General features: G+C 43.6%; 2 protein-coding genes across 14 annotated transcripts in view; one reads left to right on the top strand and one right to left on the bottom strand.

Annotated features, from left to right (window-relative positions):
- Positions 1 to 15,566, top strand: part of CTPS1 (CTP synthase 1) — a 77,603-nt gene that overhangs the window by 59,734 nt on the left and 2,303 nt on the right. The window lies entirely within an intron of this gene.
- Positions 1 to 15,566, bottom strand: part of SCMH1 (Scm polycomb group protein homolog 1) — a 213,033-nt gene that overhangs the window by 12,611 nt on the left and 184,856 nt on the right. For all 13 annotated transcript variants that reach the window (XM_058442483.1, XM_032160455.2, XM_032160453.2 and 10 more), the window contains 2 exons: positions 8,900 to 9,100; positions 6,619 to 6,810 (listed from right to left, as the gene is read on the bottom strand). In XM_058442483.1, coding sequence (XP_058298466.1) covers positions 6,619 to 6,810; positions 8,900 to 9,100 — 393 coding nt within the window. The remainder of the gene's footprint in view (positions 1 to 6,618; positions 6,811 to 8,899; positions 9,101 to 15,566) is intronic.

The raw sequence follows: 15,566 nt of genomic DNA on the forward strand, positions 1-15,566 counted from the left end.
CAATACTTTCAAACTGTGTTCTACAGAGCCCTGTGGGCCCTCCACAGGGAGGCCAAGTAAGTAGGGCTATGGGCCTCATCCAAGCTTCTATCAAAACTACTCTGGTTTTAATTTTTATGAACTGGAGTGTATACAAATTTTATATACAATTTTACCTTGGCCAAAAAACCTTTTTTTTTTTTTTTTTTTTAAAAAAAAGGAGTTCTACTGGTAAAACAAAACAAACTTTGAAACCACTGGCCCAGGTGTCAAAGACTGGGCCTGGAAGACTTGATTAGTCAATGATCACTGCCTTTTTATAGGATTCCTTTGCCCATCTATAAAATGGAGATGAAAAATGCTTAAACTTCCTAGGGTCAGTGTAAAATGTACTATTGATATGCTGCAGATATGGGAGCAACTGGGATCAAACAAACATTTGTTGAGCACCCTTTGTGTGTGTGACAGCCACTATACTAGTTATGGTACATGCAGAGGTAAACAAATATCAAGGACCTAGCCCTTATGCATGTATTTTCAGTGAGAAGCAGCTCTTCTCAGAGTATCGCATTGCAAAGCTGACCTTAAAAATTAGAGTTCCCAGTGGAGGATGATCAGAGTGGTGGTGGGGAACCTCAAGATCATGGCAAAGGGGAAAGGCAATGGGAAGGCATCGTCTAGAGAAAAGTCAAGGGAGAGAAACACCCTAAGGGCAGTCATGGGAGAAGAAGAAAAATGGAGGTAGATTTGCTCTTTTGGAATACAGAGAGTAGAATGGGGGCAGGAGTTGTAAGAAGGCAGATGTCAGCTTAAAAAGGAGGGCATTTTGGCTGGGCACGGTGGCTCACACCTATAATCCCAGCACTTTGGGAGGCCGAGGCGGGTGGATCACCTGATATCGGGAGTTCGAGATCAGCCTGACCAACATGGAGAAACCACGTCTCCACTAAAAATACAAAATTAGCCGGGTGTGGTGGTGCATGCCTGTAATCCCAGCTACTCGGGAGGCTGAGGTAGGAGAATTGCTTGAACCCAGGAGGTGGAGGTTGCGGTGAGCTGAGATCGTGCCATTGCACTCCAGCCTGGGCAATGAGTGAAAGTCCGTCTCAAAAAAAACAAAAAACAAAAAACAAAACAAAACAACAAAAAAAAGGAGCGCATTTTAGCAATAAGAACTGCCCAACAATAAAATCAATTGCCAAAGATAGAATCTGTCATCAGGAATATTTAAGCAGAGTTCAGATGACCACCCTCATGTGTTGGGCTAGATACTAGATCATCTCTAGAGTACTTTCCACTTCCAAGATGCAAAGATTCCATGCTCATAACTGAGCTTTCCCCTTTATGGGTGTGAACTGAGTGACCAAGGAACTAGAGATGTTGATCTAAGAAAATTCTTAGACCAACGCAGGACCCAAAGACATAGCACAGTCCTTGTGCATGCTTACATCACTCTCAGTGTTAAAAAAAAAAAAAAATCCCTCTCTGAACCACTTCCCACATTGTTTACTACTCTTTGATTCAACAAATACTATTAATTACTTACCATGTGACAGGATGATGGATACTGAGAATGGTGAAAAAGATATTGTCTCTATCCTCATGGAACATTTACTAGTGAGGCAAATGACAAAATACAGGTAGCTAAAAATATTAGCAACTATTATAATTATAACAAAGGAAGAAACAGGATATTAAGATGGACAGTATCAGGTGCATCCCTTTTGGATGAGGAGAGCCTTGGAGGTCTTCCTGACACCTTGAAATTTAAGCTGTGGTCCCAAGAAGGTCCACCTGAAAAGCAGATGTGTGCCAGACAGTGTGCTTCAGTGAATTATGAGCATTTGCGTCATCTTAAAACTCTGACAATTCTAGTTGGAAACCTATGTGGGGATCAGGGTGCATCCTGATATTTCAGTTTTTATTTGGCTTTAACCACTGTGAATCTTGGGATTTTGGCAGGAGAACCACTTTATAACTAACTCAGAAGACCAGGATGACAACTGGAAAGAAAGGCACGAGGAACCAATGTCATGGGCAGTGAACCACTTCCTCTAACAGAGAGGAACCTGAGGATCCCAAAACAGCAGACTCAGAGGTTAATGCTGAGTAGATTTCAATTACAGCTAAACTTAATAGTCACTGGGACCAGTGAAATCAATACAATCTTCTGCTTAATACTGTCCTAACAATCTCCTGCCTCATAGTGAGCCACCGCACCCGGCCAGGCCTCTTTTACTTAGTCTTCAGTAGCCACTTACTTGATCTAGCCACATGTATAGTTCTGCTCTAACATCACCTCCCCCAGGAATCCTCCCTTGACCTCTTCTTTCACCACACTCCTGGCTCATCATGCCTTGCTGGGCCAGAGTACCTCTGTGCTCTGCTTTCACCACATACATGTTCGTATTGTCCCTAATACTGAAGGTAGGGACAATATCTTTGTCACCATTCTCAATATTTTTTAGGGTGCCAGAAGGGGCTTTTTTTTTTGAGATGGAGTTTCACTCTGTCACCCAGGCTGGAGTGCAATGGCGCGATCTCAGCTCACTGCAACCTCCGCCTCCCAGGTTCAAGCGATTCTCCTGCCTCAGCCTCCTGAGTAGCTGGGATTACAGGCATGCACCACCATGCCCAGCTAATTTTTGTATTATTAGTAGAGACAGGGTTTCACCATGTTAGCCAGGCTGGTCTCGAACTCCCGACCTCAGGTGATCCACCCGCCTTGGCCTCCCAAAGTGCTGGGATTACAGGCATGAGCCACTGTGCCTGGCTGGGCCTCTTTTACTTAGTCTTCACCAGCCTCTTACTTGATCCAGCCACATGTATAGTTCTGAAGAAGAGACTCTGCTCTGACATTGCCTCCCCCAGGAATCCTCCCTTGACTTCTTTTACCGTACTCCTTGCTCATCATGCTTTGCTGGGCCAGAGTACCTCTTTGCTCAGCTTTCACCACATACATGTTCACATATCTCTCCCTGTCTCAGCAGTTTGAGTGCAGGGATGGAGTCTGTCTCACCTCTGTCTCCCTAGAGTCTAGTATAGAATCGGGCACAGAGTTAAGTATTTGTAAATATTTGATGACCTAAAGTAAAACAACTGGCCTGGATTATTCAAAATGCCAATGTCATGTCGTGAAAGATAGAAAAAAAAGGTGGATAACTGTTCTAGATAAAGGAAACTAAAGAGACAGGAGAATTAAATGCAGTGGATGATCCTTTATTGAATCCTGGATTAGGAAAAAACAGCTATAAAGGACATTAGTGTGACAACTGGGGGAAATTCTAATATGAACTATAGAATAGCTAGTAGTATATTAATTAATTAATTAATTATTATTATTTTTGAGACAGAGTCTCACTCTGTTGCCCAGGCTGGAGTGCAGTGGCACAATCTTGGCTCATTGCAACCTCTGCCTCCTGGGTTCAAGCAATTCTCCTGCCTCAGCCTCCCGCGTAGCTGGAATTATAGGCGCGCACCACCATGCCCAGCTAATTTTTGTATTTTTGGTAGAGATAGAGTTTCACTATGTTGGCCCAGCTGATCTTGAACTCCTGACCTCAAGTGATCTGCCCACCTTGGCATCACACAGTGCTGGGATTATAGGCATGAGCCACCACACCTGGCCTAGTAGTATTTTATTAATGTTAAATTTCATTAGGTTTTTTTTTTTTTTTTTTTGAGACAGAGTCTCGCTCTGTCGCCCAAGCTGGAGTGCAGTGGCACAATCACTGCTCATTGCAAGCTCCGCCTCCCGAGTTCATGCCATTCTCCTGCCTCAGCCTCCTGAGTAGCTGGGACTACAGGCGCCTGCCACCATGCCTGGCTAATTTTTTTTTTTGTATTTTTAGTAGAGACGGGGTTTCACCGTGTTAGCCAGGATAGTCTTGATCTCCTGACCTCACGATCCGCCCGCCTCAGCCTCTCAAAGTGCTGGGATTACAGGCGTGAGCCACCGAGCCTGGCCTCATTAGTTTTTATTTATGTTAAATTTCTTAATCATAATAATACTATTATGTTCCTTATTCTTAGGAGATAAACACAAAAGTATTTAAGGATAAAATCTCTCATCTGCAGTTAACTCTCAAATGGTTCAGTAAATCAATGAAAAACATATATTTTAAATATATAGGTATTCAACAAGTACATATATTTATATGTGTATATATAGTTAGGAGAAACAGATGAAGTAAATACTGCAAAAAGTTAAGTGGTAAAGATAGGCAAAGAGTTCATGGTTGCTTGTTGTTCTATTTTTGTAACTTTTCTGTAGGTTTGAAATTTTTAAAATAAAACATTGGAGAAAAAAGTAATAGTCTCAACTTAGGTAGGAAAGCTTAATGGATATGAAATCTCCCTGAGCTTTGGGTGACTACCTGCTATATCGGAAGTGCATGGTCAGTTGGGCCAGGACTGTAAGTGGTAGGGTAGTGTGGAGACAAGGATATAGGAAAGGGAGAGGGCGAGTAAGCACCCAGATAACAGAGGTGGTACCTATGGATGTCTAGTAGAAGCATGTAGCCAGGCAGAAGGGCAGGAGTCATAAATACCAGATCCAAAGGGCAAAGCAAAAGCTCTTGTACAGATCAAGATCTTTGGCAGAGGTTTGGGTGAGTAATCAGAAAAACACAGGAAATGATAATATCAGAGGTGGGGCAAAGGGTCAGTAAGGCAGGCAAGCAGGCAGGAAGGTAGGCAGGCAAGCAGGCAGGCAGGCAGAAAGGATACACTAAGAAGCACAGAGGAATTAGAAGTTTAGGCAAGGCTCTGGCTTGTCTGGGCATAGTTAAAGGCTAATTTCAGGGAAGCAAATAGAAACTAGAGTGAGAGCAGACAAGTTGCTGAGCACGCACGAGGAGAAACAGCTTAAGAGCAGAGGAGGACACAAAAAGTGGGCTCAATCTGTCTGAAAATGGGGAAGGGAGAGGTAGCAGCTAATGGCAGAATGTGATACCTTCCTTGGTCTTTGTTTCTCTTAGTTTGTGAGGCAAGAAGAGTCTGGCTAAAGTTTGCTTCCTCTTATATAGTGGCTGAATCAGAGAGATGTAAATTGGGGCAGAATTCCCGGTCCCAAACCACTTTTGGGACTGCAGGCCCATGAGGTACATCCTTACCAGTCTCTGAATGCTGCTACCAGTATATTTCTCTCACTTCTTAATGATGGCATTCCATTTAAGAATTTGGAGTTCCTATTTCTTTGAGAAATCTCTTTTTAAACTAGCAGCTACACTCATGGATATGCTACCCCCATTCATGCATCCGTTCTTTCAGAATCCCAGGTAGGCCTAACTTTCACATCTGAAATGTAGATCAGAGTTCCTGAATGCCTAACTGGAGGTATTTAACAACTTGCCTTTGTCTGTACCAGCTCTACCATGCCCAGTCCAGACTCCCAGTGCAACATTCTAACTGCAAGTCAGACTGCCTTTTTCTATTCTCAGAGACTGGTACTGAAAGAAAGCAATCTAGCATGGGTTAGGTGAGAAGAAGTTCCCTCCATAGAAAAGGATCAGCCAGGGGATCGCAGAAATGGCTGCAGGGATCAGATGGTCTGGCCCCCACAGAGTATTTAAAATTCAGGTATCTTTTTGACCTGCTTGCAAGTCACATAAGCAATATGGATTTGGATACAGAAGTATCTATGAGAGAAATGGGGATGGAGAATGGGGGGAACAGTCACTTCCCTGGGCACATTCTCTAGAAGCAGTGCTTTTATCGGAGGTGATTCTGTTAAGACTATGATGAAAAGACACCAGGGAAGGCAGTGTGGGAACAAGGCTTGTTTGTGTAGAGGAAGGTTGGAAAAGACACCTTTCAGACTTGTGCCCTCCCATCAACAGACAGCACAGCACCCACACTGGCAGCACCCCTTCCTATTTCTCTGCTCAGGACACAATCTGCAGGGCTTTTTAAAGGGCCTTTCCTCCCGCTCAGTAATGACCTACCTTGCTATGTTTAAGGCTGAGCTTTTCTTCCCTCCCTTGTTCTATGTCCTGGGTTCCAGATGAGAGACGCAGAGTTCCATTGAATCTTTAATCTCTCTCGGAAGTACTTAGTCACTGATTTGGCCACGTGGCATCTGCTTTCCCATTGTGGGTCTGGTATGTTAACTAAGAAAGTTATTTTCCAGCCGAGTTAGAAATAGCAGGAACTTGAATTGACTTGCTAGACTGGCAGTGCTGGAAGTTAGGGCCATGTGCCAAAGGAAAGAATAGATGGCCAATCACCAGGGAGCAAATTTCTCAATCTGTAGCCTGAGACTAAACCTTCCTGCTGGCAAGGGAGATCTGTGTTAGGCCTTTGCTGCCAGGTTCACACTGGGAGACGTTCTGTGACTTCTTGGTGGCTCCACATGCAGTCTGAAACTCAGAAGGGGAATTGCGAACCACCTTTTATCTAGGGATAAGGATCTAGAGGAAATAGGGGTGATCCTAGAGACAGAAAACAAAACCCTGAAGAAAAAGTAAAGATGAGAGGAGGCTGAAAAGTCTCAGATATGGCAAAGGTAAGGGACAGAAAAGCAGACCTCTGGATAGTAGGTGCCAGGCCAGTAGTTCTGAAGGCTGGCCCTGGGCCCCTGCAGGTGCTGCTGCTAGCCCTGTCCCCCACTCTCAGCCCAGGCCCCATCCCAGCTCCTACCTGGTAGGTACCTGTCGTGGCTGTGGCTGTACTCTGTGGCAGTGAGTGACAAGTGAGTCTGTGTAAAGGGCTGGTTGCCAAACAGATTGTCACTACGAAGGTTGTGGCAGAGTTTCTCCAGGAAGCGGAGGACGTAGGTGATGCTGTTGACTGCTGGGAGGTTGAGGGTATGCTGTTCCCGGTCAAACACAGCTGTGGAGTGAGTAAACAGGGCCAAGCATGTCAACCTGGCAGTGGAGTACAGCGCTGGGCAGGAGGAGTCCAGCCCACTGCTTGTCTCAGGCTTACCTGGTTACACAAAGGGGAATCAGTGCCCCACGTTTCCTCCCTCCCTCCCTTTAACTCCCTCCCCCGAGGGCTTTGATTTTTGCCTCTAATTGTAAAGGGCTTGCAAATATGGGAGTGGCCAGGCCAGGTCTGTTGCACTCTGGGCTCTGGAATGATTTTATTCAACTTGTGAAAACAACTGTGAACATAATTCTCTCTGCTCCATCACTTGGCTGGACCTCCCCAGGAAATCTACTCATTTAGGGTGCTATTTTCACAAGAACTGCCCAAGAACAGAGAAGCTCAGCAGAAGAGTAGAATATAGCCATAGCCAGCAATGGTATGGGTACACAATTTCTGATCTACATAAGGGCACTAGAAGTTTGGCAACATTTGGAACTGTTTCATGCCTGGTGTTAGTTTACTTCCTATCATCTTTTTCTATAAAAATGTATCAGTATAATCCTTAAAAAGCAAAGACCTGTGTATTTGTCTCTGAGGGCAGCAAGGACATGGAGATTTGGGGAGATAGGTCATTCTCAAGAACCAGTTTTGAGGCAGAAGAAGAACCCCAGAGGGGGTATAGGAGAGCAGCTAAAGAGAGGCAGTAAAGAAGACCAGGTTCCTACAGACCACTACACAGAAACAAAGAAGAGACCAGGGAGTAGCCTGGGCCTCAGAAGGGACATAAGGCTTTATTTCCCAGGCACTTCCCAGTCTTTTTTTTTTTTTTTTTTTGAGACAGAGTCTTGCTCTGTCACCCAGGCTGGGGTGCAGTGGCACCATCTCAGCTCACTGCAACCTCCGCCTCCGAGGTTCAGGCGATTCTCTTGCCTCAGCCTCCTGATCTGGGACTACAGGCGTGCACCACCATGCCTGGCTAATGTTTTGTATTTTTTTTTTTTAGTAGAGACGGGGTTTTGCCATGTTGGCCAGGCTGGTCTTCAACTCCTGACCTCAGGTGATCCGCCCACCTCAGCCTCCCAAAGTGCTGGGATTACAGATGTGAGCCACTGCGCCTGGCCAGTTCCCAGTCTTCTATAATAATTCCCTGCCTGTCTGCTCCATCCTCCTCACAGCCAAGTACTCCCTAGTCTAGGTTCCCACACCACTCTGTATACATTTCCCTATTACAGCACTTCTGACAGTTAGCTATGTATATTCTTTCTTTTTCACTGGTATGGAGCCTAAGCTGTCATCTTCTATTCTCCCCTTCTCCTGGCCAGTGTCTGGCAATCACCTGACACATAGTAAGGGTTCAATAAATGTTTGCTACAATAATACAGTCTGGTTATTTATGGAGTCTTCCATGCCAGCGGGGTTTCCTGAAACTGGTCGTTACAACCTTCTAGGGAGGAGGGGCAGGGGATTATGGAATAGCATCAGTTAAGACTGAAAGGCTCTAGGTCAAGTCTTCATAGGTTTAGTGGCTAAATAGGATTTTGGATTTAGGAAAACTGAAACAGAATCAGGACACAGGAGAAAAAGTGAGTATTCTGTGAGAGCAAAAGACACTGTGCCACTGAATCAAACTCTCATAGCAGTAAATAAAAAGGAAATGACTTTTCCCAACCACCCTGGGATTTAATTCTCTTCTACTGGGCCTGGTTTAGGACCAGGAAGCTAAGGAATCAAAGGAATGACAGAGGAGTTCAGTGGTTCCTGAGACCAGGTGGGAGGCTGCAACAGTCTGGAGAAACCCTCCTGCTGCCACAACATAGCCCCCTCTGGATTCTTTCTCCTATACTTTCTGTACAGACAGGTCAATCACGTAGATTGGGGGGAATCAGTTTAGAGGCTCAGTGAAGCAGAATCTGTGGGTATTCTCCTTGGCAGAGGTATACATAAGGCTCAGAGGGGCTCTCGGGGGGATGGAGAAGAGGAATGGAATACCTTCACATTTTTCCAGAGCCTGCGGGTATGAAGTGGGAACCAGGATGCCTTACAAGAAATCAACCAGTTGAGAAGGCGGATCCTTCTGGCTGGGAGGCAATAGGAGCCAAAGTGTGCTTACCTGAGATAACCTCACCACCATGGCCTTGCTTGAGGAAGCTGAAGACGGTTTTCTGGTGATAAGCACAGTCGATACACGCCTGGACAGCCTGCTGCAACACCACAGAGGCACGGGCTGGTCCAAAGTGGTCAGGGAGTTGCTGGACCTTCTTCTTATCTAAGTGGGGGCCTGTGCTGCCATTCTTGTTCAAGTAGATACAAACTATGGGAGACAAAGAATCAAAGAAGCTTCAAGAGTCTCTGGGATAGAGAAGTCAGAGAACGGTATCCTATTCCATCTTTTATACCTTGGCCTCTGGTTCCTAACAGAATTCCTAGCAGCTGAGCTGTTGAAATGCTGTGGGAGGTAGAGGGTGGAGGGTCAACAAAAGGCTATGCCCAGCTACTGCCAACCCAAACTGCATGATCAAAGTCTGTGGGAAGGAAGACTGGAAGAGTGGCCCAGACCAAAGGCCAAGACACAGAGTTTGCACTTTGTCTTCTGTGCACTGAAAAGAAAACCTAGACAATTCCCCACTTGTACGTACTTCCATTTTTTTGTACTTGGTTGCCTCACATATTCTTTGTACCTCTTACCATGTATGTGTAAGGAGCTGTGGGGCAATGGCAATATTAGCAATGGTGTGTGTGTGTGTGTGTGTGTGTGTGTGTGTGTGTGTGTGTGTGTGAGTGAATGTGTGTATGTATGTCATTGGATTTAGAATAGTTGCACCACTGATCATTTGCCTTGCTTTCTGTTTTGGGCCTTAGAGTCCCTTTGTTACCTTCTACATCAACACTCATGCCCAAAGAATATAGTAAAAAAAAAAAAAAAAAAAAATTGGATTAAAGAAAAAAGTTGGGCCGGGCGTGGTGGCTCATGCCTGTAATCTTACCAGCACTTTGGGAGGCTGAGGCGGGCAGATCACGAGGTCAGGAGTTCAAGACCAGCCTGGCTAAGATGGTGAAACCCTGTCTCTACTAAAAAAAAAAAAAAAAAAAAAAAAAAAATAGCCGGGCATGGTGGCGGGCGCCTGTAATCCCAGCTACTTGGGAGGCTGAGGCAGGAGAATTGCTTGAACCCGGAAGGCAGAGCTTGCAGTGAGCTGAGATCGCACCACTGCACGCCAGCCTGGGGGACAGAGTGAGAATCGGTCTCCAAAAAAAAAAAAAGTTGGGTGCAGTGGCTCATGTCTGTAATCACAGCACTTTGTGAGGCTGAGGCGGGAGGATCACTTAAAGCCAGGAGTTTGAGACCAGCCTGGGCAACACAGTGAGACCACATCTTTACAAAAAATTTGCTAGGTGTGGTGGCATGTGCCTGTGGTCCCAGCTACTTGGGAGGCTGAGGTGGGAGAACTGCTTGAGCCCAGGAGTTCAAGGCTGCAGTGGGCTGTAATCACGCCACTGCACTCCAGCCTGGATGACAGAGACCCTGTCTCTAAAAAAAAAAAAAAAAAGTGAAAAGAGCCTGAGGGTCCCAAGACAGCTAAGCACTCTCCTAGCTACTGGCCTCCACCTGGCACTGCAGTGGGGAAGGGGTGCAGTGGGCACAGGAGACTGAGGCAGTCCTAGCAGAGTTGTCTCTGGAGTTGTTCTCTCCTCAGGACCCACAGCAACCTGGTCAGCAATGACATTTTCTCCATCTGCTTTCCAGCTTCCCATTTGAGTAGTGCATACTCTTCTTTCTTGTGTGGTTGTGGCTCACTAGCTGAAGGGGTAGAAGGGCAAAAGTCTCTTTGCTATTAAAGGTAGAAAAGATAAGAGCAGTAGCTGTGTGGCCCGTGGATGGACTGTTGTTCTCTTTGGGTCTCAGGTTCACCACCTGAAAAATGAAGTGACTGAGCCAGATGCTCTCTGAGGATTCTCCACCTTCATAATTCTAATTCTAAGGAGAACCAACATGGACAGAAGAAATGGAAAACAGAAAGTAGGGAGGTGATATGTGGAAAGTGACAGGAGAAACATAAAAACAAAAAGAAGAAAAGGGTAAACAAGATGAACTGAACAAATACATTTAACTCTGTTCTCTCCAAAAACTCACTAAAATGAGCCAGATAATACGAGAGGAGATGACAATAAAATTAGAAAGGTGGAAAGCAAACTGGAAAGGTAGCGACTGACTCAACAGACCCAACAAAGCTGTGTACCCTAAAGCAGGAGTGGAGAGTGATGAGAACCACGCTCTCATAATTTGCAAAAGGCCTAATAATTGGCAGAGTTGGTGCCTCTGGAGGTGAGTGTGAGGAGGATCTAAGAAAAGAAGGATTAACTGAAGTCTTTTAAGAAACAGGATTTTCACATCTAGTAATGTGAATCTTACTGAAATAACTAAAAATGCAGGAATCCAGAGAGATAAAAGAGTAATAAACAAAAACAAGTGTCTACGAAAAGACACCTATAAGAATGTTCATAATAGTTTATTCATAATAACCCCAAACTAGAACCAACCCAAATATCCACCAAAAAGAGAAGACATACAAATTGTGGTACAGTCATATGCCACGTAATGACATTTTGGTCAATGGCAGACTGCATATATGAATGACAGTGTTCCCATAGGAGCTGAAAAATTCCTATCACCTAGTGACCTTGTAGCCAATGTAAAGTCATAGCACAATGCATTACTCATATGTTTGTGAGGAAGCTGGTGTAAACAAACCTACTGCACCACCAGGCATATAAAAGAGTATAGCATATAGGATTATGTAGAGTACATAATACTTGATAACATAATAAATGACTATGTTACCGATTTGTGTATTTAGTATACTTCTTATCATTATTGTAGAGTATACTCCTACTTATTAAACAAGTTAAGTGTAAAACACCCTCAGGCAGGTCCTTCAGGAGGTATTCCAGGAGAAAGCATTGTTATCACAGGATGACAGCTCCATGCATGTTATTGTCCCTGAAGACCTTCCAGTGGGACAAGATATGGAGATAGGAAACAGTAACATTGATGATCCTGATCTTGTGTAGGCCTAGGCTAATGTGTGTGTATGTCTTGGGTTTTAACAAAAAAGTTTAAAAAGTAAAAAAATAAAAATCTAAAAGTTTTTTAAATAAAAAAGCTTACAGAATAAAGATAAAAATAAAATATTTTTGTACAGCTATAAAGTATGTTTGTATTTTAAGCTAAGTGTTATTAAAAGAGTCAAAAAGTTAAAAAGTTTTTAATGTAAAAAAGTTACAGTACGCTAAGGTTAATTTATTATTGAAGAAAATTTAAAAAAAATTTAGTGTAGCCAAAGTGTACAGTGTTTATAAAGTCTACAGTAGTGTACAGTAATATCCTAGGCCTTCACATTCACTCACCACTCATTCACCACTCACTCAGAGCAACTTCTAGTATTGCAAGCTCCATTCATGGTAAGTACCCTGTATAGGTGTACCATTTAAAAAATCTTTTAAACCATAATTTTACTGTATCCTTTTTATCTTTATACATGTTTAGATACACAAATACTTACCATTGTGCTGCAACTGCCTATAGCACAGTAACATGCTATACAGGTTTGTAGCCTAGGAGCAATGGGCTATACCATCTAGGTTTGAGTAAGTACGCTATGACGGGCGTCCCCAACCCCCAGGCTGAAGACCAATACGGGGGTCTACAGCCTGCTAGGAAAGGGGCTGCACAGCAGGAGTTGAGCAGCAGGTGAGTGAGCATTACTACTTGAGCTCTGCCTCCTGTCAGATCTGCAGTGACATTAAATCCTCATAGGAGCATGAACCCTATTATAAACTGCGCATGCGAGGGATCTTGGTTGTGTGCTCCTTATGAGAATCTAATTAATGGCTGATGATCTGAGGTGGAACAGTTTCATCCTGAAACCATCCCCCCTGCCACTGGTCCATGGAAAACCTGTCTTCCATAAAATTAGTCCCTGGGGCCAAAAAGGTTGAAGATTGATGTACTATGATGTTCACAAAATGAGGATATTGGCTAATGATGCATTTCTCTGATCATATCCCCGTGATTAAGCAATAAGTGAGTGTATATTCATTTAATGGAGTATCACTTGGCAGTAAAAAAGAAGGAACTACTGATAGGCACAAGAACATGGGTGCTTTTTAAAACATTGAGTGAAATAAACCAGATACAAAAGAGTACATATAGTATGATTCATTTATAGTAAGTTCAAGAACAGGGAAATCTAATCTATGGTGATAAAAATCAGCATAAAGGTGGAAGTGGAGACCAACTGTAAGGAGGCATGAGGGAACTTTGGGGGTGGCAGAAATGTCTTCCATCTTCCTTGGAGTTGTAGTTACATGGGTGCTTAAACTCATTAAATTGTAGGCTTTTTTTTTTTTTTTTTCTTGAGACAGAGTCTCTCTGTCGCGCAGGCTGGAGTGCAGTGGTGCGATCTTCGCTCACTGCAACCTCTGCCTCCCAGATTTAAGTGATTCTCCTGCCTCAGCCTCCCGAGTAGCTGGGATTACAGGCACGTGCCATCACGCGAGGCTAATTTTTGTATTTTTAGTAGAGATGGGGGTTTCACCATGTTGGTCAGGCTGGTCTCGAACTCCTGACCTCGTGATCTGCCCGCCTCAGCCTCCCAAAGTGCTGGGATTACAGGTGTGAGCCACTGTGCCCGGCCAAATTGTATGCGTAAGATCTGTACATGTCACTAAATGTAGAAACTTTACCTCAGTTAAAATACACAAAAAGGAAATAATATAACTAGTCTGGTGATGACTTAAAAAAAATCTACATGGATTAAATGATGAAATATAAAAGGCAGAACTATAAAGCCTTTAGACTATGCGGAAACAACACTGTACCAGTTTCTGGGTCTAAGGATTAAGAAACTGACAACTTCTACTTCCTGTTTCTTGGGACATTTGCTTTGAGACCCCAACTACCATGTGTGAGGAAGCAAAGCCACCCTGTAGGGAGGTCCATTTAAACCAACAGCCAGAACGATCTGGTCGGCCATGTGGTGAAAGTGGATCCTTCAGTTCTAGTCAAGCCACCCCAGCTGACGCTGCATGCAACAGAGACAAGCTGTCTCCACCCAAGCCTGCCCACATTGTTGTATTAAAGCATGAAATTTTGTGGTGGTTGTTACATGGCAAAAGATTATTGGGACAGATTCTGATACCAGAAATAGGGTGCTGCAGTAACAAAAGCCTGACACACATGGCATTGGCTCTGGACCTGGGGAGCAGAAAGAAGCATAAAAGACCACAGAGTGTCAGTGAAAACTGAAGAAGCCTCAAGGAGAGTTTTAATGGAAGCCTAAAGGTTCTTTTCTTTTTTTGAGACGGAATCTCGCTCTGTCACCCAGGCTGGAGTGCAGTGGCGTGATCTTGGCTCACTGCAAGCTCTGCCTCCTGGGTTCACGCCTTTCTCCTGCCTCAGCCTCCCGAGTAGCTGGGACTACAGGCACCCGCCACCACACCTGGCTAAGTTTTTGTATTTTTAGTAGAGACGGGGTTTCACCGTGTTAGCCAGGATGGTCTCGATCTCCTGACCTCGTGATCTGCCTGCCTCGGCCTCCCAAAGTGCTGGGATTACAGGCGTGAGCCACCGCGCCCAGCCTAAAGGTTCTTAATGAGGCTGTCAGTGAAGGTTTAAGGGAAAGTGAAGAAAATCTTATTGGAAGATCGATGAAAGGGGAAGTGTTGAAAGTTTGACAGGACTGTTGCCTATAGTAACATGGAAATAAGAAATATTCCTGATGAACTCAAGGAAATAGCTAAGGAGATTTCCAGACAAAATAAGGAAAGTATCACCTGGCTTCTCCCTGCTTATGATAAAATGCAAGACAAGAGGTGAGCTTAAAAACATGTACATACACCCCTCCACATACCTCCAGGACCTGCAGAATATACAAATAAAATTTCTTATTTCTAGTTTCTCCATAAGGCAAAAAACTATAAATTATGAAAGGATTTCAACTGTAGAAAAGGACAGTAAAATTCTTTAAGATATAAGAAAGATGTAAGACTATGCTGTGCAGACTCTCAGGCCTAAAAGGTTCTCTAAGAATCTCAAGGGCAAGCCTCACAGATTCTTTTCCTTAAACAACAGGATTTTTAAGAATCTTAAGAGTATTGTCCTATGCTACCCTTGACCACTATTTTACCATTTCTTTGCAAACAGTGTTCACGTTTTCATATTTTTTCCCTAACTAAACCACCAAAGAAAGAAATTTTGTATGTATATACAGTGTGTGTGTGTGTGTGTACACAAAGTCATGATATAGTAGAATGCAACTACTTTCTTTTTCTACCAAACGAAAGGTTTTATTTGCTGTGAAATAAACCAGAAGTTTAAAAAACCCTGTAGTGATTAAGCATACTTAAACACTCCTTGTTTGTAGATTCACTTTCAACCTTAAAAATTAATACCAGTTTGCATAAGCCAATATCTGAAAAGAATAGAAAATGCTGACGGCAAGCAACAGCTATTAAGACTGATGTGACGGATGCATTTGTTTTGCAGTGGTGGCTGGCCTAGGTAGGTTTGGATCTGTGAAGAATTGATTCATTTTCAAAATTATTCCATAAAGTTAAGAAGTTATACTTTAAAGGCAACAGGTCATACAGTTCTTTAAATTTGATCAACTGTAGCTTTATTTAAAGCAAATATAAATCATAGATGAAGTTATTTTAAACATTATGTTAGAATATAGAGATTTTAAAAAAATGCTAATAAGCACAGTTAATTCTAAAAT

Source organism: Hylobates moloch, unplaced genomic scaffold (assembly GCF_009828535.3).
Source record: "Hylobates moloch isolate HMO894 unplaced genomic scaffold, HMol_V3 SCAFFOLD_8, whole genome shotgun sequence".
NCBI lineage: Eukaryota > Metazoa > Chordata > Mammalia > Primates > Hylobatidae > Hylobates > Hylobates moloch.